This window comes from Oxyura jamaicensis, chromosome 2 (genome assembly GCF_011077185.1).
Source record: "Oxyura jamaicensis isolate SHBP4307 breed ruddy duck chromosome 2, BPBGC_Ojam_1.0, whole genome shotgun sequence".
NCBI classification, from domain to species: domain Eukaryota; kingdom Metazoa; phylum Chordata; class Aves; order Anseriformes; family Anatidae; genus Oxyura; species Oxyura jamaicensis.
In genome coordinates this window covers 128385888-128412714 of record NC_048894.1, presented here as the reverse complement: position 1 = coordinate 128412714, position 26827 = coordinate 128385888, and the positions used below count along the sequence as shown (strand labels likewise).

At 38.3% G+C, this 26827-nt stretch overlaps 2 protein-coding genes across 2 annotated transcripts in view; one reads left to right on the top strand and one right to left on the bottom strand.

Moving 5' to 3' along the window:
• Positions 1 to 1010: 1010 nt before the first annotated feature.
• Positions 1011 to 12907, top strand: LOC118161398 (interleukin-7-like). The gene is made up of 5 exons (XM_035316712.1): positions 1011 to 2703; positions 5906 to 6048; positions 9509 to 9595; positions 10391 to 10543; positions 12404 to 12907. The coding sequence occupies exons 1-5, from the start codon at positions 2694 to 2696 to the stop codon at positions 12554 to 12556; spliced, it is 546 nt and encodes a 181-aa protein (XP_035172603.1). The 5' UTR covers positions 1011 to 2693; the 3' UTR covers positions 12557 to 12907.
• Positions 12908 to 16192: 3285 nt separating this feature from the next.
• The window catches only part of ZC2HC1A (zinc finger C2HC-type containing 1A), a 43249-nt gene continuing 32614 nt past the window's right edge, over positions 16193 to 26827 (bottom strand). Inside the window, exons 8-9 of the mRNA XM_035316711.1 lie at positions 22614 to 22721; positions 16193 to 21954 (exon numbers count right to left, since the gene is read on the bottom strand). Coding sequence (XP_035172602.1) covers positions 21774 to 21954; positions 22614 to 22721 — 289 coding nt within the window. The 3' untranslated portion in view covers positions 16193 to 21773. The remainder of the gene's footprint in view (positions 21955 to 22613; positions 22722 to 26827) is intronic.

Here is a 26827-nt window from a genome sequence, read left to right as displayed (position 1 = left end):
GTTAAGATGGTATTCTTCCTTAAGAAGAATAAGTCAAATTCTTCCTTTTAATATTTCAATTGGTTGGTGTCCATTCATTCTTAAAAAAAAAAAAAAATAGGCAATTATATTTGCTGAATATAAACTTCTGAAGATTTGTATTTGATTCTTCTGCAGGTATTTCAGAAAAATCCTTACTACATCACTAAAAGAGATGCTTTGAAAACAAAACCCATATAACGATTCCAAACATTAGAACAAATAAATAAATAAATAAATAAAATAAAAATTACAGTCTAACCTTGAACCCACACAAATACATCAAATAATATCTGCATCATAAGGGTATACCACAGACCAGGGCTAGGGCCAAAGCACAGCTCACGCCACTTATTCCTCATTTTGACTAAAGGAAAAGTCCCACTTCCATTCAGCACACGGACTCATCTTACAGAACGGCAAGACAAGACCCTGCCACTACCAAAGAAAACAGCAGAACTTCTATTACACTCCAGCATCACCATTCAGAGTCATGATCCTATTAATATGTAAAGCTACTATGCTGCCTTTTCCCATGAATCACAACGAGCTTTGTTTTGAATTTAAATTGAAACAATTATCGGTCCTTCTAATGTTTCAGGTAGCCAGTAAACTAGCACAACCAAAACAGCTAAAGAAGTTTCCCATGTATTTTACACTCTGATAATTTACTACCACCTGCACAAAATACCTTGTATCACATGTGAGCACACGTGTACAATAAGAAATCAGAAGGAGGATGTGCCTGGAATAAAGTTGATCTTGTGGATATATTTTTGCATGTATGGAGCTTTACCCTGAAGCTTTTTCAAAACCTTTGAGTTTGTAAGTGCCAGTGTAAGTGTTTGTAAGTCGAAAACAGCAAGGCATAAATTTACATTGCACAGCAGCAAATTTAAATGTGCACGGAGGCATGTCTGCAGACAGCACGTGGCAGAAGAGGACTTAATAAATAATAATGAAAAGAGTGACAAAAAAAAAAAAAAAGAGGGGCAAAATCTTTGTCCAAATTCAAGATCTGACCCATCTGTCAAATACAGCCTGCCACACATTAAAGAAACAAGCAAAGCCAGGTGTGTGCTCTCTGTATGGAACTATGTTGGTACTCATCACTAGCATCCCTTGGCCAAACAGTATGTTAGTGGCATGAAATTTTTACCAAAGTTGACTCACTCAAAGCCGAAGTGGTGGAAAACATCCTCACTCTTCAATCTTGTCATAATACTTATAACGAAGGACTAAAACATTTTCCACAGAAAACCTAATGAGAAATGTGCACCCAATCCAAAGCAGAGTGCAGTCTAGAAACAAGCACCCTGAAAGTAAAAAATTGCTAAGTACAGCCAAGGCACTTGTACATAAATGAAGTGGCGTGATTCCAGTGAGCAAGAATGGGTGAAAAACATCCTGAGAAGTCTACACCTTTGCCAAGTCCATCAATGTATTCCTTGATACTCATGCCCCACTCTTAGATAAGCAGCCTTACGAGAAGACAGAGGGGTTTTGGAGTCAGCCTTCTGCGCTGGTGCAGATGAAAAAGAGACAAAGACTTCAAACCACAAAAAGTATGTTGGTGGGAGGCAGTAGGGGGGGGATGCTACAAAGACATTTCATACGCTATTTTATTCCAAGCCTTTTCACTTGCAGCAAAACATCAATTTTTGCATTTATAGATTGCAAAATAGGCTTTTGCAATCTACCTAGGGGAAAATCTAGCTACAACAGTGTCTGTTAGAATTTGAGCTGAGTCTACAACACCTCCCCGAGCCATTCACCGGTTTCAGACAATCCTTCCAGAATCCTGGTCATGTTGCGGGGAGAAAAACAAAGCTCCTAGCAAACCACCCACCTTGCTCTCCCGAGCTGATGCCGGGCACCCTGGGGTGAGCCGGCACCTGATGGGGAGCCCCCTGGCAGTCCCTCCTCCCCAGGGACCAAGGCACCAAGCCACCCAGGCACCAAGCTCTGCAGCCAAGTCCTCCCACAGAGCCACTCCAGAATCCCTCCTTTTTTTTTTTTTTCTTTTTTTTTTTTGCCTTCCCTCTTTGTTTTTTTTTTTTTTCTTTTTTTTTTTTTTTTTTTTTAGGATTTCCTCCCCGTGGATGAGTGGCTCTTTCCACGCGCACTGCCAAGGTCCATCCTTCCGTCCCTGGCCGCGCACCCGGCACTGGGCGTGTAAGCGGGGCCCTATGTAACCCCCCGCCGGCTCTGCCCCGCCGCAGCAGCTCTGGGCCGCCCTCGGGGAGCCCCGACGGCCTCTCCCCGCTCCTCGGGCTCCTTCTCCTGCCGGCCCGGGACCTGCCACCGGCCTCCCCCGGGATGCCTCCTCCCCTGGCGGCCGGCCAGCCGCCCGCACCCTCCTCTCCGCGCTGAGGCCGCGGAGCCCTGCGCCGCCCGCGGAGAGCCCGACGGCAGCTCCGGGAGCAGAAAGCGAAAGTACCTGCGGCCGGCGGAAGCCCCATGGGAAAAGCAAAGCCCGGCCGAGCCGCCGCCGGGTCTGACAGCGCCGCGCCCCCCGACGGCAGCCGCCCGGTGTGCTGAGCTCGCCCCTTCTCCCGCTCCCCCCCTCGCGGCTCTGCTCGCCCCCTGGCTCAGCGGGCACCATGGGCGAGACGGCGCCACCACCATGACCGCCGAGCCGCCGCCGCTGCTCCTTGCCACCCCCCCGGCGGACCATGTCCCATGGTAAGGAGCGCAGCGCCGCGCAGCGCCGCGCCCCCCCGGTTCCTCTCCGCACCCGCGCACTGCTCACCGCTCCGCCGCCTGCCCGCCGCCTCCTCGCCTCCTCTGTGGCTGCGCGGTGCCGCCCGGTGCCCTTTTATCCCCGCGGTGACGGCCCCGGGGAAATTCCCAGTTTTGCTTTTCTTTTCTTCTTTCTTTTTTTTTTTTCTTTCCTATTTTGTCCTTAGAATGAAAGTAAAAGCGCCCCGTTGCCGGGAAAGTGGCCGGAGGGAGGGGGGGGGGGGTGGGGGAAAAAACGGGGTGGTGGTGCTGGGGGAGCTGCGCGGAGCTCCGCGGGTACCCGCGGTCCGCCCCGCGGGGGCGCGCCCTGAGCAGGTGCCGCGCAGCGCCGGGGTCTGCAGCCGAGCCCCGCGCCCCTTGCGAGGGCCGGGGGCAGGCGGGCAGAAAGCCCCCGCCGGGCGGCTGCCGTCGAGGGTCGCTGCGGGTGTCGGGCGGGCGAACAGGGGCACGGCTGCCGCCCTATAACGCGGGAGGTTTGCGGGGGGGAGACCACATCCACGGGGCGCGGGAGGGTCGCTTGCAGAAAGCGGAGGAAAAGGGGATTTTTAAGACCATAAAGAGGGGCTTTTTTCCATTTGGAAATACTGGAATGCTAAGAGTCTTCCCGGTTTTCCTCGGAGAATTTACTGGGGGTTTCCACATAAAACTTATGAGTTTTTCAGGAGTTTGCTGAAAGAATGGGGTTTACCAGCAATGTAAGTTTTCTTTCTTCAGAAGTGCTAGCCATATGGCCGCTATCAGCTCTGCTTCTTGGGAAGATACTAGCTCAGCCCAAAGCTGCTAGGACTCTTAGGATGCTCATCTAACAGAGGACTCTCAACAGAGGACCAGTCTAAACTGGTTGCGTTGGGATCCTGCTGTGTGTCAAGGGGCTTTGTGAGTGTTCAGCATAGCATCCCTTTCAGAATCATCTGCTCTGATTCTGTCGTTTCCTCATTTAAAAGATTTGTCACCTGACCAATAGAGAAAAAGTAAAACCAAAGGAAGAGAAGTGATTTTGCAGTTTTCATCAGTCACTCCACTTCTTACAGGAAAAAAAAGTTTTAAAAGTGATGGAATATGTTACAGTGACTTTAATTTAGAAGGTGGTTATTTGTGTCTCCAAAGTGTCCTTTTGAAGCAACACAGCCGAGTTGTTTGTACCATTTTTTTTGGAAGTGTGTACCACTTTTTTGGAAGTTTTTATTTTATTTTATTTTATTTTATTTTATTTTATTTGTACTGGAATCAAGAGGTGCAATGATATGCTGGAAAAAATGTTGTCCTGTAATTGACTTCTAGCATGCTTTCGCAGCATCTTTTTGATATCACAGTTGTTCAAATCCCAGTCCTACAAACTGATAGTTCTCTTGGAGTAGAGGTAATTAACCTTTACAAAGGTGAAGCTCTGTGAAAGTCAGATGTCCACCTGGAGGTCATATCTGCCTTGCATAGTTACTATTTTTTGTATTTACCACCTGTAGGATCACAGCTCTTCAGGCTAGATTTTTTGAGATCTTTACTGTTAGGTCTGATGATCAGTGTCCGAAAAGGTTGGATCATTTGGTTGTCAGCCATGTCAGCCAGATGAATTTCCCATGCAAAATTAGCAGGCAGCTTGCAACAAGAAAAAAAAAAAAAAAAAAAAAAAAGGAAATGTACAGGTGAAAATCTTCCAGTCCTGTTTCTAGGACAAAGGTGTACATCACAGCATGTTCACAAGTACTCTGTCAGAAAAAAGGCTTTGGTAGGCAGAAAAGTGATACGCGTTCTGCTCTGAAGCAGCAGCATGCAGTAGGGCTGGGCTGGGCTGTGAGGGACATCATTTCTATGGACAGCAGACAGTCACGGCGTGACCGTGGTTCTTGCATCTTGGAAGTTACATGGCTCAGTAAAGATTATGCTCACTGCTTTCTTCTTTGAAGCTATGCACCCAGAATAAGTATTTTAAAAGCATATACAGGGATACATATTTTATTTTCATCTCTAGAGTTCTGCAGTTATTCAAGGTTTCTTTCTGAGGCTGGGATTCACAAGTGATGCCCAAGTCCAGAGATGCCCAACTCAGAGTGTCTGGCTGGGCTCAGTGCTCCCATCCTCACTAAAGAGGAAGGCAGGAAACTGTAGGGTCAGGGCATCCCTTCTGCCTTTCCTGGCAGCTCTGGTGTCTCCAATTACTCTGTGTGGGTTTGTTGGTCTTACTGAGTAGCAGAGATGGGTAGAAACAGCTCATAATACTGCAGGAATTTGCTGTGGTCTTTGATGATCCTCCAACACAAACTTCTAGCTTTTTTTTTTTTTTCTTCTTCTTCTTTCCCTACAACCTTCCATTTAAGCATCATCCTACTCCATCCACCTGTAGGCGAGTGTCCAGTTATTAGCTTCCTATTAGCTTCCTCACTCCCAGCATCAGGCTAGTCACCAGCAGCCTCTAGTTACCATCAATCCCTTCAGGCTGACCAGGTATTTTGGTCCTTTCTCTCTTTGCCCATCCTCACAAAGCTCCTGTTTTCCTGGATGTCATGCAAGGAGAGAAGACCAGTGGTCTGAGCAAAGCAGGATGGTCCACTGAGGGCAGAAATGGTGAGGAGCAGTGAGGTTTTCTCCAAAGGATTTCAAAAACTTGCAGAGAAAGTTGTATTGCTACCTTGTCCCATGTGCAGCCACTAATATGGATTTCTACATCCGATCAGCTAGACACACGTGTCCTTGAGCACTTGTAGAATTCATTGCAGGAAAATTCACCAATTCAGGTGGAATTCAGCTGCAGACACTTGAATGTCTACATCTGTTTCACTAGGGCACTTGTTTGTCTACATATGTACTCCTAGGTGTTTATGGCCCCATTATGGTCAATGGAGAGACCTCATCAATGCTTTCTACAAAGACTGGAGAGGAATTCAGCCCAAGTTGACATGAAGTGGCTGGTCAGCTTAATAGCTGAAGGCTCTCAACCACACTGGCTAAATCACCCTGTGGTATGAGGAAGTTTTAGACCCTCAGCTAGAATTTTACTCTGGAGCTGAATCTTTCCCCAAGGTCTAAGTCATTTGGTTGTGCAGAGGTCCCCTTTAAACTGTTTTAACAGATTACAGAATATATTTGTTAATACAGGATATACGCTATGGCATTCAATGTGTACTTAACTACTCTTGTTGTAATCCAGCCTTTTTTAGATCTATCTTTCGGGTTCTGCCACTACTCCTTGTTCTGTCACCAGTGAATTCATCTAGTTGTACAATGGGAAATAAAACAGCGGAGATCCGTGTGAAGTATGAGAATATACTAAGCCACGACATCGATGAGCTGGTAGGTAATAGCTTTTTGGCGTACCTGAAACGTTAATTATTTTTAGATGATAGCAAATAATAAAAAACAAGCAAACAACAAATAACCAAACAAAAAAACTCTAATGCTAACATTTGATAAAAGACAAATGTAAAATTGCATGTTGTACTGGGTTTGTGGCTTTATTTGAGGGCATGCTGCCTATTTGCTTGTACAAATACTGTGATACATGTGTTTGTGTTTGTACAAGTGGTTAGACACAAGTACCATTTGGACCTAAGCAGTATAATATACTTAAAACAACAACAACAACAAAAACACTTCTAAGGTAGTTTTATTACTACATGTGTTTTATTTTCTTGTCAAGAGAAGAAAGCATTCCATAACCTGCAATTTGCTCTAATTGTAGGCTTCTTGACTAAAGTTTTATGTTGTCCATTGCATACAAATGAACAGAGGTACAAAATTCAAGTCACTGATTTTCAAAACAATTTCTGTGTTATATTCCAGCCAGTGAGCCCATTCACTGACCATTTTAAAGGTAAAACCCTGCTATTAAAACTTTAGATAAGTAGGCTTTGTTTGGATATTTCTGTGCATTGAAACATTTTTTACCGATAGTGACTAAAATATTTCATTTTTCAACTGTTTAAGATTTTTGCTTCATTAACCAAGAATATAATCATTTTAATAGTCCTAGATATTCATATCATTATCATCATAATAATTCAGAATTACCGAGATACCTTTCTAAATGTTAAGTAGTAAATTAATGCAATTGTAGTTAATGCAAGTGATGTAAAACTCACCCATATTACAACAGAAGTTTCTTTCTGTTTTACCTATCAATACATTTTACATAAGCAACAAAGAATCAAGTTTTCAAGATAGAAGCAGGGAAAAAGTTAACTTTCTCAGTTGCAAGTAGCAACCTCTCCTCCATCATGGCTTTATCAGCCACAATTATTACAGCTACACAAACATTCATTGCTAGAATTTACAGATCCATGCCCCAGACTTACTTTCATCAAGAATTACTAACAAATTCATCTGCCAAGAACACTTTTATGGGAGAAAGCACTTTCCACTCTTGGATTAGCAGTGGCATTTCTACAAAAGGGGATTTTTCTGACAGTTTGTCACTAAAGTAGAATTCACCGTTCTGCTGCATTCTTAAATCAAGATCTGTTTGCATGAAGTGTGAGTGATAGATGGTGTTTTTCCAAAGGTGAAATCGAGAGCTATTATATTTCTTCACACTTAGCATCCACTACCATCATTCAGAGCATTATGCTGGTGGTTTCCAACCTTTCATTACCAAGACGCATCAACTCTTCCCTGGAAGCGAAATACATTTAGGTTCAGGGAAAGATCATTTAATCTTCAAAAACATTCTGATCATGTGTTTGATAATCTTGAGATTATGAAAAGAGAAAGGTACTGCTTTTCTGTCTTCTCCGTAGAGAAATCACATTGTCCTCAACAACGCACCAAAGACGGGCTAAAAATCATGGCCATGTTAGTATAGATAGCAACTTTAGTTTGTCATCTTTTTTTGTGACAAAGACAAGTGTTTCCTGGATAACAGAAATAAAAACTCTTGGTGAGCAGTTATCAAATAGGTGACCTGTAAGAGGTACCAACATGACAAGAAGAAGAGCCTCTGGAAAACAGATCCTGCTGACTTCCTGCCATGGAGAACCATGAGGAACATCCCAGCTCTGCTGGAGCTGCAGAGCCAGGGAAGTCAGAAGGGTGTTTTCTGTTTAAATAATAATAATAATAAACCTTCAAAATATTAGGGATGTTGCCCTTTGGGTCATAGCAACTCTTCACTAGGAACTTTCCTGCAATTATATAGCCAAAGTCAGTAACTTTCAGACTCTCAACCTGATGTTTGGACACAGTCATGGACATGACTGGTGGGTTCTGTACTAGACTTTCATAGATTAATTTGATTTTCACTAATGCCTTTTCTGAGGCCAGGATTTCTCTCAAGTTGCTTTAGCCGCAGCAAATAAACTGCCTTCAGAAATGGTTACTACAATATGCTATAGATGGAGAGTCAGTGACTTCTAAGTGGTTAGAAAATGAAGCCACAGATAAAAGAGAGTTTTAGGATGATTTATTTTATTTTATTTATTTATTTTAAATCTTGGTGCTCTATGACTGCAGTAAAATTTCAGTCTGTTGTGGTACAAGTACAGATGAGCATTATATTCCTAACACTTTTTTTGTGTTAGTGAATATTTGGCTCCCTAAACTCCTGGGTTTGAAAAGGCTTCCTGTAGAAAGTGCTGTTCATCTTGGATGACCTGAAATACAGGCATTATGCAAAAATCTGCAGAAAAGCCCTAAATATGAGGTTGACTAATGTGTTCGTTCATATGCACACCTAAATGAGGAGAGCAAGTATAGTATTGACAGGAGCTGTCTTCTCTTTTAAAGCTTTTTTTGGTTGCTTTAAGTTATTTGGATACAGGCTGAAGAATAAACAGAAAGGTTTTGTTGAGTTAGATTCAATTGTCATCTGGATGAAAACCATGAAAGCAGAACAAAAAGCAGAGAGAATAAACCATTGATAAAAGATTATGGCCACACAAAGGGAGCAAGTGTACTGGCTTTGGATTATCTCAAGATACATGTTCTGTAAATCCACGTTAAGTTAATGCTAGAATATATTTATGTGCCTAGGGCTTTAATTTATTACAACAAACATTGACAAACGTTGTGTTTGATGTCTGTGTAAGATTTAAATATGCCTGTAGTTTTTTTAATGCTAAAAGAGCAAGTAATTCAATGGAATATGAAGGTCTAAAATGAATAGGCTTTTGTAAAGTTCTAGGCTCTGCATTGCAAAAGAGATAGAGAGCTACTGGAGAGACACCAGTGAAGGGTGATGAGCAAGGGACTGGAGCACCTCTCCTGAGAGAGCTGGGACTGGTCCACCTGGAGAAGAGGAAGCTCAGGAGGGATCTCATCAATAAATACCTGAAGGCAGGGTGCAACTAGACAGAGCCAGGTTCTTTTCAGTGGTGCTCAGTGGCAAGAGAAGTGGCAATGGGCGCAAACACAGGAGCTTCCCCTGAACATAGCCATGTAACATGCAATGAATCTAGCACTTCTTTACTGTGTTGGTGACAGAGCACTGGCAGGGAGGCTGTAGAGTCTCCCTCCTTGGAGGTCTTCAAAAGCTGCCTCCATGTGGTCCTGGGCAACCGGCCCGAGGGACTTGGACCAGCTGACCTCCAGAGGTCCAGCCTCAACCTTTCTGTGATTCTGTGTGATTCTGAGTACCTTTGAAAATTGTAGCTGGATTGGGGTTTTCTTTGCTTGCTTGCCAAGGGAAAGCTCAGAACTGTATGTTGCTACAACAGAGGAGATCCTACAGAGCAATTCAGTGTTAAGGTCACCAGCTATAAGTGAGAAACTTGGCTCATTTGATTAAAAATACTTTCATGATTCAACATATATTTTACAGGTAAATATGTCTGCAGAGTATCGTGACAGGTGCTGCAAGAATAAAAAACATGAACGTAGCAAGGTGTTCTTCTGCAATGATACTCAGGTAAAATTTAGCTTCTGAGAAATTACCTTAGAGAAGACAAACCCCAGAGGGTTCTTTGTACAATCCACTCTCTGAATAACACATTGTGATAGTGAATAATGAAAGATTTTTTAATTGGTCAAATCATGGTGTTCAGGAATGTTCCTTTTAGGATTTTGGTATCACAGAATCTGTCCAGTAAATAGATATTTTTTCAACTGAAATATTAAACAATACCACATCAGAAATATTTTTTTTTCTACTGCAACAATTGCTTTAAATTTGTAATACAAATTAGTACAGAACACTAATTGTATTTTGACAATGGAAATAAACAAAATTTTTCCAACATCTGTTTTTGTTTTTCTACAGAAATCATGTTAGCTAAGGTTTCCACTTCAGATCTGAGAGCTTTAAAATTAATAGTCTGGACAGATCTTAAATAACGGAAAGCAATTGTCCATTGTAGCTGTGGATTTTATCATGACTTGGTAAAAGGACTGAGTTCAAAAACTGGTCAGCATTTTCCTGATTGCGTTAGCTGCTTTCATTAAGGCTATGATTTATCCCTAATATCCTTGCTAATATTATTATTGCTAGTATTATTATTGCTAATTACAAATTGTTGTTTTAAATGTTTTGAAGAGATGGCAGTTGGGTCAGATTAGTCATGATTTATTGGAACAAACTGTTGTTATACCAGATAAAGAAACTAATGGTTACTTATTGAGCTTTTCTTTTAAGACAAACAAACACTACATGGAATTAACAGTGCACAGACTTTTCAGCAAGATTTTTTTCTTGCTCTATTCACAGGAAATAGAATCACTACAGAGTATGGCATGCAACATGCTCAAATTCTTTAATAAGCAAAAAATCAGCGAAGAATTTAGATGGAAAGCAGCATTAGTCTCATGTGGGACGTTACAAGTTCTACAGTGCAAATGTGAAAGACATAAAAAAGAAAAGGTGAGTGGTAGCGATGGTCTACAGTTTACTGGAAGTACGTGGCTTACTTCTCAAAGCTCTTCAGCACAGATTATCACATCTACCTCTCAAAGGTACATCTATCATGCACGTTACATGCATGACAAATTTTGCTCTGTATAGCACGTCTTGTAACAGACATTAAACCCGGTGCAAAGACTATTTAAGTCAGTGACCTGGACATGTGTAGTCAAGATATGTACTCTGGTTTAGTAGTGAAAGACCTCAATTAATTCTCCAGTAAAAGACAAAGATCACACAAAGATCACACAGAGATTGCCTTTAACTTCTATAAATGTAAAATCACGCTTGCTACTTCACATTGGGTTTCTACCCTGAAATTAATGTTTAAGGTGACTTATTTCAACAAATGATTAGTGAGAGTTTCTCTCCTTTCTATAATCCCTTTGATTATTTATCTTAATATTATCCACAATATCTTAAACTCAACAAGAGTATTTACGTATGAAAATATTTTGATTTTAAATTATTGGCAACATCAGCTCTTTAGTATCTCAGTCAAATCCAGTGCAGTTATCTATCATAGAGAAGGAAAAGTGTTCTTTTAAGTGTGGCCTGCAGTTTTACCTAATTGGCCAACATCAGAAAGCCTCCTTGGAGGCACCAAAGTTATAATTCTTTGTGGTTGGCTTACATAGGTGGATTGAAAGCTACATTTAACTATTTTTTCTCCTTAATATGGAGAAACCTATAACCTAAGAACCAGATCTCCAAAGTAAACGTTGGTGTCTGTATTTTGCTTAGACAACTCTGGTGAATCTAACTTGCCTAACCGTGGAAAGTATCCTAGTTCAGCAATAGAAGTGTCACCTAACCCCCGTGGATGCCTGTTTTTACTTAAGGACCAATTACATTAAAGTCATTTGGTAAAACTGTGACAGTCTGTAAAAGTGTATATGTCTTATAAAAGTCCATAATATCTATTATTTCAGCCTGGAGAAGAGGAGGCTCAGGGAGGATCTTATCAATGTGTATAAATACCTGAAGGGAGGATGCAATGAAGATGGAGCCAGGCTCTGTTCAGTGGTGGCCAGAGCCAGGACAAGAGGCAGTGGGTACAGACTGGAACACAGGAGGCTCTGTCCAAGTATCAGGAAGCATGCTTTTACCGTGCAGGTGATGGTGCCCTGGCACAGGCTGCCCAGAGAGGTTGTGGAGTCTCCTTCCTTGGAGATCTTCAACAGCTGCCCTGACACGGTCCTGGACAGTCCACTCTGGGTGTCCCTGCTTGGGCAGGGGGTTGGAGCAGATGACCTCTAGAGGTCCCCTCCAACCTTAACCCTTCTGTGTGATTCTGTGAAGTCACAATCGTGCACAAGAAGCCCAGCCTGGCGAGACCCTGAGCTTTAGGGCCAGCATCAGGAACAGGACTGTTTGGCTCTGTCTGCCTCAAGGTACCACACATACAGGCATACATTTTGAAGTTTGGTTCACAGTTTAATTGGCTTTGTTCTTTGGGTCCTTAACTTAATTGAGGATAGATTTTAAACCACTGACAGAGGACGCAGGTATTCTCAATTGCTGGTTTCAGCAATTGCTGGTTTCAGAGACTGGTTTCAGATGCCTTTATTTGCATAGAATTAAGGTTGCGTTCTCCCAGATCAGCGGGAAGTGGCGGCAGCAGGGCTGTGTTCATGGTGAGAACTGATGCAGGCTGGGCCCTGCCACGGCATATTTTGTGAGGAGCCCAGAATCTTGGCTAAGTTACCATGTAAGATACCTGCATTATTTATTGAGACGTAATGAAATTAGTTTGCTTTAAAATAAGTCTGTATAAAAAGAATTAACACTTCTCAATTGATATATACTATTGTTTTTCAGGTTTGCACGCAGATAAATATACACAATAATGAAGATAGAGAAACAGGTGAACAGTCAAAAAATAAATGTAACCATGAATTTTGTGAACTGAAAGAGAATATATCTAGCCTTCGATCCTGCTGGAATAAATTTGAAAAAATAATTTCCAGGTGATTCCAGGTGAATCCTGCTCTTTTCTTTCAAAGTGGCATTACTTGGTATCTTTGCATTTCATATGCATCCTTTGAGTAACTCTGTTCGCTTACATGAATACCGGAATTCGGATGGAAAGCTACTGTACATTGATCCTGGAGATGGAATAAACAGAAACAGCTAAACCAAGCTGCTGAAGTCCGAGAAGGGGAAATAGAGACCAGTGTTTGAAACAAAAAACTCCGGAGACGGTTGTGTCCCACCTTCATGCTCTGGAAAGTACTTTGAATTTTCTGGTCTTCTGAGTGACTTTATAATACCTTCATATGAAAGCAATCCAGTTAGACGTCTACTGCAATTTATAAAAAAATCTTAAAAAAATAATAATAAAAAAAAACAGTATGGAAAAGCAGCTGATTTCTTTCTACCTATAGAAAACACATCAATGACCAAAATGAACAGTTTACCAAAGAAGCAGCAGCTCTTGAGTTTGTTCTGCTGATGCAATAATGTTTTCAGTGTGACCATCTAATGGCCTTGCGAATTGATTTAGGTTTGATAAATGGGAAAAGGTATACTTTTTTAAAACCCTTGGAAGGGTAGTGATTTTTGAGAGATGTAGCACAGTTCTGCTGGCTGAAGCACAGGCAAGACAGCAAGGCATATGGATGGCAAGAAATAGGATGCCTGAATGTAAGCTTGCTCAGCTGACTGGAAACAGCAACAGCGTTACGCATTTGGTTATGGGAGTTAGCTGGCAGAGGACCTAGAATTTCTTACCTTCAGATTGTGATTCCTTATATGCAATTATTTTATATAACGTGTTTAACGTGTTAGAAAATGCAACTCAAAATGTGTGAATACTTTCAGAGAATAATATATTGGCATTTAACTAATAAAGTGTTCATATTTAATTTTGGATAAATAGAGGTATTTTTATAGATGTTTATAACTCTATTGCAGTTTCTTACTTTGATATAACTCCTTTGATAATAAAATATTTGTCTTCTATGGAATTGGGCTGTTGGCTTTTTGAGTGTCATTACTCCTTTCTTAGCTTTTTTTTTTCCACAGTTAGTCATTAAAATCACAGTGGCTTTTGTAAGATCTAGCTGCATGAGATTTCCTATTATAAAATATCTGTTTCCTAATTGCTTATTACCTTATAATTTAGGTAGACACTTCAGACCAGCTGTCCACCTTGGACTAAATATTTTGGGAAATCTTCAACTAAACCTGTTCTTTCCTGATTCAGAGTGAAAATTTTCTGTGGAACTACTCACAGAAACCTGTGGTATTCAAAACACAAGATTGAAAAAATGGTGAGATGTGCTTCAAACAACTGTATGGACCTCCTCTGACTGGAGTAAAATCTGCTGACTGAATCCATGAAACCCAGTGTGCCCTATTGCTAATGGTGAGGGAAGAGGTTAAGAGCAAGGTAAACATACTGTGATAATTTTCTGGAATACACTCCCCTCTCAAACCCATATCTAATTATGGCAAGGAAACTTCTTGAGTTTGTAGTATCTTTGAATTGGATCATCGTAAATATGTGACTGAGATTTTCACATATTCTCTTTAGCTCTTGATTTAAGGGATTGCAACTTTATCTTCAAAACTGAAAAAAAAAAAAAAAAGCCATAAAAAAAAAATCAGCCCAACCCACAACCCTTTTATGTAATAGGAAAAGGAAACAGATTTCCCAATGTTGTCTCTGAGCTGCAAAGCTCAGAGAACACAGCTATTGTAGGGACTTCTGAGGAAATCACTTCTACTGAAACAAGTCCCAGTTGGCTGAGGACTAAATTTTTCTCTGAGACTGACTGAAGAATACCAACTATGTTTTGGAAACTCAGGAACGAGCCAAGATTTATTTCCTAATAACTGCTATCACTTAGCAAGGAAATGGCAGTGTGAGTTAAAAGAAAAATACACTGGTGCAATATTAGTTACTACAAAATTGAAATCACAAAGTTCAGTTGGCTTAAATGACTTAAGTAGCAGCTCACAACTCAAATCTTGAGGCCAATCAAGCAGTTTCTGGCCTATTCTGAGGAAAGACTGCAGGTAGATCCAGAACAGAAATTTGAATTGAGTGATTATGAAATTGTGGTTTTCCTGATTGTTTCTCTTAATAAATATCCTGCCTGCCTGATTCTTCCTGCCAAGTTTCTTGAGTCATCACTTTTATGTAAAGACTAACTGCTAAACCCAGTGATTTGTGCTCTTTGATTTGTTCCTTCTAATTGAGAACCTTCTCCAGCTTCCACTGAAATTAGGAGTTTGGCAAAACCAAACTGCTTTACAGAAAACGGGCTAAGGGACGTTGCAAGGTATCACCACCACTCCTACCTCCCTTTCAGTTTTTACCATCTTTCTGTTAGTTTGTTTTAAAATTATGGCACTGTAAAAAAGGAATATGAGTAGGTCAAACATGCAATTTAGAAATGCATGGAATTTATGGGAAGGTGGCAAAGGAAGCAAGATAAGACAGGTATTAAAATTAGTGCAAATAATTTTAGCACTGTTGTTACAAGGGACTGTGAATTGAGCAGATGAACCCATGTGAGCAAGATAATGTTGCACATTTGAATAATTTCTAACAGCAAGTTAGGTGCTCTGCAGAATTTTTGGTGTTCAGGAAATCAGATCAAGGAAGGTCACTGGTTTGACATCTTACTTTACAGCATTAAACTGCTGAAGTTGCTCAGCTAAGGGTCACTCCTAGCTCATTTTCATTTTCCTTCTAGTTTCACCTCTTCAGCTTTGTGCTGAGCAACAGAGATGGTGGTTTTATGATAGGATTCATGAAGCATCTGCTTGGTTCTAACTTTCTAACTTTTTTTTTTTTTTTTTTTTTTTTTTTTGTTCCTCCTGCTATCTGACTGGGATAGTTCATGATAAACTAAAACAAAGAGGAAGCAAGCTTGGTGGCTGGCTATCACGGAATCTCAGCAGTGACAAGATTTTGCAGGCTTTTGGCACATGAGTTTTATCCAGAATGAATAGAAAATAGATCTGTTTTCCTCCGAAGAGGGTGTGGTAAAGTAAACAAAAGAAACATCAGGAGGAACTTACCCCTGAAAAGAAGAAAAGAGGAACTGGTCTCTATTCAGCCCGATTAGCCAACAAAATCAGGAACCCAAGTCCTTATTACAATTTCTGGTCACATAAGTGACCTTTACAGGAAAAATATAACTTCTTTTTCTTACTTCTTAATTATTTCATGAACAAAGCAGTGACTGGTCCTCACAAAGCAGAACAAACCTAGATCAGGTTTAGTTACAGGTTATACCTTACAGCCTTATTTAAAATAAATAAATAATAGTAATAATAAGTGATATACTACAGGTTATCACAGTGATAGGCTCTATATTAACTAAGCACTCCATATAGTTGGGAAAGGGATAACAGAATTAAATTTACATGAGCAGCTCTTACTAACTTAAATATCTGGTACAGAGTATTTTTCAAGGTGACTAAGCAATACAGATCTCATCTTGCAAGTCTTTGGATGGGTTCTCCCATTAGGTATGGTTTCCCTGAGACCAAAGACATGACAATATTTATACGGTTGAAATGATTTTACCTATCCCTATCCTATTTTTTAAAGACAATTTCACATTTGGCTACAAAAACGCATGGATTTCCAAGTTTTATTGGCATATTTCCTTTATTGTTAACAAGTGGCAAATTAGCATCAGGTAGTGATTTACATTTATTAAAACAGAACTGGTGGTTTAAAATAATATATCAAATAAGATGGAAACCCAGGTGTTCTGAAAAAAAAAAAAAAGAAAAAAAAAGAAACACTGGATGGTCACAAACACAAATATTCAGTGTACTGAAAGACAAGGCAAACATAATAAATGTAATGCTGACAAAATTAATCACCTCAAATACATGAATGAACACTTCATTTAAAAACATAGAATATCAATAAATAAACTTACGAAGATATATACTAAGTATCATATGAAGGATGAACACCTAGAGAATTACAGCAATTATATAAAGTAGGTATTGTAACAGTCATGGAATACTTAACACTTTACAAGATCAGACCCAAATCCATCCGCTTTTCTACCAGGAATCCAAATACAAATATAGAACAATGAAAAACCATGCACTTGCATTTAGACCTTAAGTTCACTGTTTAACAATATCAACCTGAATATTTGATTTACTGTCTCAAAAGCTACTGTTCATATTGGAGAAAACTGATTTCCCTATTGATTGGTTTTGTGAAAAAGTACTAGTTATTTAAAAGAATATATCAATATGTTGTTTTCTGGAAACATGAAATGGGGCTAAGTAGGATTCTCCAGAAAACGGGTATTCTGGGACAATACATGCACAAAAAGTAAATTAAAATTCCCATTAATATGCAAGATGAATCCCTTATCTTGTGAATAGTGGAAAGAAAGCAATGACCAAATAACTGCTGAACACAGCTAAGAATCTTTTACTTAACATTTCTTCCAACAACACAGCTAGGTAACTCAAATATTACTCAGCAACTTAAAAAAAAAAAAAAAAAAAATCAGTTGGGATGATCTGTACTTATTCCAAGGCAATAAAAATATTTTCACCAAAGTCACCAAAAACAATTTCAAAGACGGAAATTCCACTGTCTCATACAATCCATATGATTACCTATAGCTTAGTCATACTGAAAAAAATAAAGTTGTAACAAGTACTCTTACAAAACACAAATTTCTGTCAAGATATAAAAAAGATTTGTTCATTGCACAGATTCAAAAGCCTTGTGATGGAAACCAGCACTTCTTGAGAACTTTATAATACGTTGACAATGACATTTTATATTCAAACTACTTACATAGCCTACATCAAGGTGCACTGCTACATGCCTTGATCCTTAGTGTTTAAACTACTGCAACCATACCTCCTCTCGCTGACTTTGATAAGCGTGCATCATGGAAGTGTTCTTTTCACACACTGCATTTCAGACACTAATTCTTAGTTGCAATGGTGAATTAAGAGCTAGTCTTACCCAGATGACAGAACTTCGATGCTGGGTGAAGATTAGCTCAGGTCTTAAAATACATTTTTTTTGGAGTTCTTAGCCTGTGTACCTTGCTACCTGAGGGTCAGCGTTAAGAGCACCATGGAGAGCTCCCCAGGCTTCCAGGCTGCCTCCGAGGCCAAGCAATCCCTCAGGTCAAGCTTTTCAAATCCACCTGTGGGAGGTTAATGGCTCTTCAAGTCTCTGGCAAATTTGAAAAATTCTGCCTAGATGTTCACTTCATAGGTATAAGTTGAAATGATGCAAAAGTTTGCTCCTCCTCCTGCTGCCCACTTTCCTGTAGTGGTGTCAGAGACTAAGAATAACTATCTGCATAACCATACATTTATGTTGCTGTGTGGTTAGAAATACCCTAGATAGTTTCAGACCTGGAAACAGTATTATACATAAACTTGTGAAAGGTAAATCATATAAAGCCTAGGCCTTTTACTATGCTGCTTTCACCTTTGAAACTAGTATATTTCAGAATTCCATTGCACTTGCATCACTACAGGCCCAATGCTCCTACACTCCTTTCTGTTATGTAGACTGTCCAGTAGATCATGTATTCGCAAAAGCAAAATGGGAATGCAAACACTGTCAGCCAGGACCTCAGCAACAGCCTTCTTGCTTTTTTACATGGGATTTTACCACTGACTTTTCTTTTTTTTCTTCCATCCTCCTCCCCTCCCTGTTGTTTTCTTCTTTGTTGATTGAAAGACTCTTAGCAAGCAATTTAGGAAGATATAGCGGCAAACGGTTTAAAAGAAAGTCTGACATAAGGTCAGACATTGATAGTAGGTAACATTAAAATCATGTCAATAAATTTCACTTTCAGTATACAGCAAGTGCACCAGTCAGCTGTATGGGGCTTCACAGTTCCCCAGTAATATCCAGTACATTTTTTGTATTAACTCTGCTTTAGTCAAACAACTTTTTGTTTGTATAACTAGAGTTCTCACAAAATACACATGCACACGCACAAACACACAACTGTAAAGAGAGATGGTAAATGGAGTAATCATGTAATCATAGATTTACACGTTAAATCTATGGAATTTAGGCTTTTAAGTTAAATTATCTTCCTACAAGGCATCCAGAAGATGACACTAGCTAAGTTTAGACTCCTCAGTGAAGTACATCAGGGCTGCATAGTTGATCTAGGTGTTTCATCTTAACAATTACCAAAATTTTGATTCTTGAGGCATTCTGGAACACTACCCTTTCAGCATCTGTATTCATGATTTTTCCTCCCATGAAAAAACAAGGCATAAGGGCAGTAAGAGGAGCAGGGCAAGATGTTTTGGACCTAGTCTTGTTAATAAATTGAATTCAGGAATTTCTTCACAAATGTAATCTACCTAAAGATTCAAAATTCTGAGTCTTTACTTGTCTCCATTAACAGTTTATATTTTCCTTAAATGCTATAATCAATTTATTTTCCGTATTCAGTTCTGCAGGGCATTATGAAAACAAATCTATTTGCAAATGAATGTTTAGATGGAATTACTGTGATCTGTTTCGATAATGTGTATAATACAGACTACTGTTGGTAACAAAACCTGACATTCAGTTACAAAACCAGTTGAAAGTAGAAACATACCAGCTTTCTGATAGTCTCACTATACAGTAATAAACTGCATAGTCAATGATATTTTCATTCTCTGCTTATCTTTATTGTAGATTCTATCGCATACACATTATCAAATGTTACTATCAACAGTCACTTACACTTCAGTAGACATTCCTGTAAAGCCAAATTAAAAGTTCAGGAAATATTTTTAAAGTTTTTCCTTCAGTTGAGGTTAATCCTGTCTAGTTCTTGACATAAATTATAGAAGCATAAAAAAATATAAATGTGTCACTCAAGTAATTTCCTAAATGCTACGTTGGAAGCAAAGAGTTACACCAAGCTCAAAAGGCAGAAATTATCATTGCTTTAAAATTAGGAAACCTGAACAGTCAATATATTTTTCAACAGTTCCATCTATTCTTGAAAACCTGTAATATATATATTTCCTTAAAAAAATTCCCTCGTAGAATGCATTTTCAATAAGTGGTGAAAAGCTTTTTTTCCAGCAGAAACAAACTGGAAATTCATCAAGTCAGATAAAGGAAATAATTCTTTGATGAATTCACTAACCAATCAGACCTATGCTGGATTTCTATCTTTTCTGATGGACACAACTTCCAGTAATTCAGTCTGCAGACCTCCATGGCCCAAGTCCAGGACAAATTTTCTAAAGCAAACTTATCTATGCTAAAGATGCAGGACTGAAATTTTTCCAAGTACAAATATGAATGTGCCAAAAAGATCCTAGAACCTAAATTATGTGAACCTAAAATATACGTATTATAAATTGGCTAAGATTTGTCAGGTCTCTCATTAAGAGTCATCCATCCTATCATGCTCAGTAGCCAGCTTATGTAAATTAAAATAATACAAGACTACATTGGATGAAAAGATAATTTCTAGGAATAATTTTGTATAAAAAGTGTAAGACAATTCCGTATAATTCATATTGTATTAATTATATTATTTCCATGGAAATAATTCTGAAATATCAATAGTTTGCAGCCAGCACGATGACTACATCAAGCCTCTTATATCTCTTATCCTCCAAGACTGGAACCTCTTTTGGAGATGCATGTCTTCAATCACAGTTTCTCCATAATAGGCCCCATTGACAGTAATCACAAGTTTTGAAAATGCAAACAACGTTCAAGTTACTACAGTGCAACACTGCAGCAGATTTTGCAAAAGCTACACAGAAAGTATAAAAAACAATTCTAACGGTGAGCTCAAAGTAACCATTTCTGACAAAAAGAGTGTATTTTGGGAAAGGCACAATTAAGGTCTTTCAGATTGTTCTTCCACGCATAGCTAAGATGGTGCCAGTATTTCAAAATAAAACTTCACAAAACAGATTACTACATTCAGGTTCAAGTTAATTGATTCAGCTTGTGAATAGCATTGATAGATTGTGTCATTTATTTTAAAACAATGAAAAAAGCAACTTCCAGGGCCTGACTCTTCTAACCAATGAACTGATATGAAGTCTGTTACTAACTTTAAGAGGCTGCTTTCAGAGCCCATGAATATACAGAATTGAAGAGAAAAAAAATATAATGTGTTAACTCAAAAAATATGGACCTGCTACTTGCACAGGGATAGGTATAAAAACAGTTGCTACTTATATCAATTTCTAATCTTCTAATAGCATACATTTTATGGAACTCTTTTTGCATTGGATACATCAAGAAGGTTGTTTTTAAAACAAGTTCAACATTTAGGTACAGTAACTACAGACTCTCCTTCAGGAGACAAGGGAAGAAAAAAAAAGAGTAGGACTTTTGGAAACCTTTAAAGACAAAAGCAAAGAGCTTTTACACATGCTAGTCATGGTGGAAAACACAGGAAGACAAAGACAACTATTTCAGAACAAAAGGAAGTAACTGATTAAAATGAGGATATCGTATTTGTTATAAATACATAGAAATATTAACAAGTTCTTATTCAAAAACAGAATGGGGAAAGCTACACAAATCTTGTTTTTCATATATGTGAATGGAATTTTCAGACTTCTTCCTCTTTGAATAATTAAAAAAATCCTTGGAAGTAACTGTAAAGTCCAGTTAGGATATTACTGTGTAGTAATAGTTTAAACAGATTGAAGGGATCCAGTCTTTTTGCACTTTTAACCAGAAATTTCTAGGGAGTTGATTATGTTGTTCTCACTTAGAACATAGATAACATCTACTTAATATTACATTTGAAGGAAATGCCTCCACAAAGAAACTTTTGACCCAGAGGTTTTTCATCGTTAGTTCCCTATGGGTGAGTTAACCTACATAAGTGATTTAAATAATGCCTTATCTGGTAGGATTATATAAGAAAAATAACACTGAACCACTTCCGCTACCTAAGCTACTTAACGTGTTTTTATACTTGAAAATATTTCCAGCAGAGATTAAAGAATATTTCCATGAATGGCACAGTTTAAGGTACCTGCTATTTTTATATACAGTATATATATTTATATATAAATTACTACGTAACCGGAAGATTGCACTCAGAAAATTATAATACGATGCTTCAACATGTTTGCAGCATGAAGTCTAACTGGAAGGAGTGCTCTAGCTTTCCATGCAGCAGTATGTTGCAGATGCTTCCAATTTCTCGTTTTCTCTTTGCTGCTAAGAATGTGTTCACACAACCATTCTTCGAATTCCACACTCACAGCAAAACTTTGCCCATTCCACTGGATACCTTGTTCCACATTCATGGCAGAATTTAGAGAACTGTACAGGTGAATTTCCTTCACTGCTTTTTGAACTTCCACCATTGACTGAGTAGTCTCCACTGTCATACCCTATTTTACCATCAGGCCTGAAAAAAAAAAAAAAAAAAAAAAAAAACAGATAAAAAATGTTCACTGTAACTCAGTTCAGTATAACTTGACACAAAACTATTTAAATCCTTTCAGGGAATTACTGCTATTGTTACTGTCATTTTCATGCTTACACTTCGCATTTATTTGACATTTACCACCACCTTGTAAGTTTACCCAGATTTTTAGGAGAGCAATGAAGTGTTTGCGGCACTAGTTAGGTTAGCCAGATAATCTGGAAACATACAAATTAGCCTGTCAAAACAGGAAAGGCAAATAGTCTAAAAAAGCAATACAATTTTCCCCTTGCCCTTTAAAAGGGCATGCGCCAGACAACTTCTTTTTGTGCTGTGGATGTAAATTTCATTTCACTTCAAGTGAACCACTGGCCATTTGAATGATCATTCACCCAATCTTTCAATGACAAAGAGGTTTTTGGCATTTCTAAGTCTTCTGTGCACATCTTATCTGACAGTGATATTCTATTAGATGGCAAATAAGGAAAATACATTCTGAGCATCTAAAACAGGCATCTAAAATTGACCATGAATTCTCCGTTAACTGCAGAGAACAGCATTTTCCCCTACTTATTCTGTAGTGAGTACTCCCCTTAAATGAAGATTCTACTGCTGGGAAAAATAACAAAACCAAAAGCTACCTTGAGTAACTGTCTGAATTACTTGTTTTTCTTTTGTTTGGTAGAGCACCCGTACTCATGGTTCTTGCCACACTAGGAGGGGTTGATGTCCGTGCTTTTGATACACCTCTAAAACAGAATAAATATCCAATTAGTTATATAAACACAAATTTACACAAGGAAAGGCATTTATAAATTATATACAAAAATTAATTCAACAATAAACAACAATCAATTCACTGTATGAATAATACAACTTATTTCCTAAAATAAAGACAGAAAAGCTTTGCCATGAACTTGCCTGCATTGGACTAAATAGGATTCAAATCTTACATTGCCAAGCAATTTAGCTTGGCAAAAGCTTTAGCTTTGCACAGCCAGTCCCTTCCTGTTTCACTTGTTATCACACCAAAATACGGGTAGAACCCACACTATTGATCATTTAATATATTCTAAGGTCTTCTTTGACAGACTGCAAGTCACTTTATAGTGTTGTCAGGGCTTTCAGAAATATACAGGGTAGCTGAATGCAATGCAAAAAAGAATTTACAGAAGATACCATATTTGGAATATTTTGTGACAAACATGAAACAAGTAACATTTTCTTAATAGCCACAGACTTGACATAGGACACGTAAGTCTCAGATAAAGCTTGGCAGGCCTTCTTTCTCCAAATCGTATGCATGTGAGAGGGAGGAGGAGGGGAAGGAAGGTCTGTCCAGCTGGACATTAGGGCCTAGTTTTTTTTCTAGCTTGTCACATTGTTTCAAGGTTGGCTTCAATAGCCAACCAAGGCAATAGGTTGCCTTCCTCAAGACTCATGGGTTTTATAAGTCATTACGCAATTAATAGCACGCCCTAAACATGCAGAACATTTTAGTGCTTCCTCTGGTCAGTGGTAAGAACATCAGAATCCCCTGTAAAATCTCGGAAGTACAAGGAAAAAAGATAGGAAGGGACATTCTTTTATCATCAGTGATCAAGGACAGAATTTTTCTTCATTGCTCAAGAGAATTACCATTCACCAGGATTTCTTCTTGTTTGGCAAGGCTTCAGAGTGACTATGACATCTTGTGCCTGACCATCAAGTTTTTCTGTTCACATTCTTGAACACTGATGAATAAATGAAATTTATTTTGGGACAGTCTCATAGACATTACGAACTATTAAAACAAGATCTCACAGTTAGTCACCAGGAGTCCAATCAGCAACAAAAACCCCAATAATGATTTTTTCCAGATGAACCTAACTGCTCCTTTCAAAACTATAAACAGCTTACTCTTGGCTTGCTTTTCAAAATATAAAGAAAAGCATTCAATTCCAATAACTTCAAATACAGCAATGACACAACTGATGATCAGTGTCATAACTCCTGAATTTTAGACAATTCATTGCATAAAGCCCATTTTCCTTCATGTTGTGCATATAAGCTACGGATGTTTTTTCAGTTCCTTCTACTAAGAACCAATCACTCAAATACTTTAGTGGAAAAGTGATCAAATGATTAAGTATAAAAATGGAAACCAGAAACTAAATTTAAGAGTTAATCAAGTGAAAATTATATTTAGAAAACGTATTCGAAAACGTATTCAAGTTTAACAAGAATGGCTTTTACATTCAACAGGTAAACTGGAACTATCAAAAATTCTGTCTCACTGGGCAGAACACCAACTTTCTCCTTCAGTTCTCTTTTGCACCCTCTTAACCTGGCAGAGATTCTAAAGATGATTTCATTTAAAACATTGTGTAGACTGAAAAGCACTACATAGGTTTTAATTCTGATATAACATTAAAAGTTATGTCAGTTTTTCAGAAGCTACAGAATTCCAGGATAGAAGTTCTAAGTGTAACTTACATTATGATGTTACAAGTACACACAACAGTACAGATACTAAAAACTATAATGCATTATTTCCTCCATCTCATTTTAGATTGGAGACAAGATTGTGCCTTAAATACAAGTAAAATTCATTAAAGCTCAATAGTACAGAAAAATATACTGGACTTTTACTTTATTTGTTATGGAAGCTAGAAAAATGTATAAAAATAACTCAACTGCAGACACAGAAATGGTAGATCTCCTGAATCAGGGATGATCAAACAATGAGGACCATAATTGTGTCCCAGTTCCTGTTTAGATAATTCTAAATAATTTAAACCATACTTTTCTAACCTATTAAAAAATTACTGTTCTCTTCAGATTTCCAAACTGGGACCAACACACTACTTTTCCAAAACTGAGAGCATGAATTTCTTAAATTGAAATCTGTTTAGGATACACTTTGAATCAATCTTTTCCTACATAATGCAAGCAATACTTAAAAAAAAGGGTCCTAGATATTTGAAAGAAATTGATGTGAAAAATAGCCCACTTCTCTTTCCTGTATTTCAGCTGTTCACTTCTTTAAAATATGTATAATAATATACCCTTACCCTCCTATGGTCTTTTTAAAAAGTCAACTGATACTTTAATAATATATGTATATTAGAGAAGTTTCCCCAAAATCAGTGTCTTAAGAACATGATTTGAATGTACAATATGGCACATAGGCTACCAATGAAACCAGGAAAAATTAAAAAACAAACAAAACTAACAAACAAAAAGCACATTGAAAGTGCACTGTCTATCCTGTCTGTTGAGCAAGATGGTCACATGAAAAGTTAGAACTTTATTAAGGTTTAACAGAGCACCCTAACTTCAAAATATTTTAAAATAGTTTTGTTTATATGCAGATATATTTTTCTTTCTAAAAATGCATGAAAAAACAGACCTATTTTCAGACTAAAATAGAAGCTTTATATTAGTATTATAGTTAACTGCAATGATTTCTGCTATTTCAACAAGTAAATGAATAGCAGAAGGCTGCCACTGTCTACAACTTTATGCACCCCAGATCTGGACACTCGAATTAGCATCAGGTTTAGCGTATATTTGATTACAAATCTTGAAACTGGATCCATAATTTGCAATCTGATCTATGGAGACAGATGTCTTCCAACACTGCCAGACATTCTTGATTATCTCCATTTCTGTCACTACAGCTTGGTCTCCCAGTCTGTCCAACTTCTGCTATTTCTATCTACTTGTCCAGTAGGTACAAATACATAATTACATACATAATTATATATTCTACATATTATATAATGTATATTATACATTATATAGAATTATGTAGAATGTATATTCATTATGTAGAATGTATATTCTACATATTATATAATGTACATATTATATAATGTATTATATAAAAGTGTATAATTATATACATATGTAACACATATACATATATAACACACATATATATATATATTTATATATACATATATATATACTGACAGCAGGTGAAGCTGTCACAGTGCTATCTTTAATCCTTAAAGTTCTGACATACCTTTACAGATATTTATTATCGTGTTGCAATTTCAGAAGAATTAAGACTGAAGGTGACCTCTCTTCCTAAGCAACTTATACCTCTAGTTGAATTGCCACTGCTTGCAAAATCAAAAGCTTAAACAAATTTGTATGAGAAGCTTACCTTTTCCATTCATACACTTGCAATTTGGTTGTATTTTGCAATGAAATATTGAAATATCAGGTTTGCTTCCTAGACAGGGTATTTCCAAATATTCTTGACAGCTATCACCATCACTCACAACTGCTGATACTTCAGAGCAAAATCATAAATATGTCCCCAATGACTAATGGCATGCATACCAAAGTCCAGGAACCTTTACTATAAACTGTCATCATCTGCATTGCTATGCTGAATTTAGCAATGGCTAGTAGCTATTCGCATTTGTCCAGTGCTGTCGGCATGTAACATACTGAACAACCTCCTTCAAGGAAGACATGTTCAATCCAAAATTTCAGTGGTCCTTTGAATAAGTACAACATAAACAGTGAGGATGTGAATAGCAGAATAAAGGCATACACTCTTAAAGAAATTCTGTCAAGAAGAAAAGTCAAGTCCCTGCTCTACAGACAAGGGATACTTGTAAGCACGTTTAGGAACTCACCAAGCAGAATTTTCAACATCTTAGTAACGTATTATAAAATCACAGAATCACAGAACTGTAGTGGTTGGAAGGGACCTCGAAAGATCATCGGGTCCAACCCCCCTACCAAAGCAGGTTCCTCAGAGCAGGCTGCCCAGGTAGGCGTCCAGACGGGCCTTGAATATCTCCAGAAAAGGAGACTCCACAACCGCTCTAGGCAGCCTGTTCCACTGCTCCGTCAC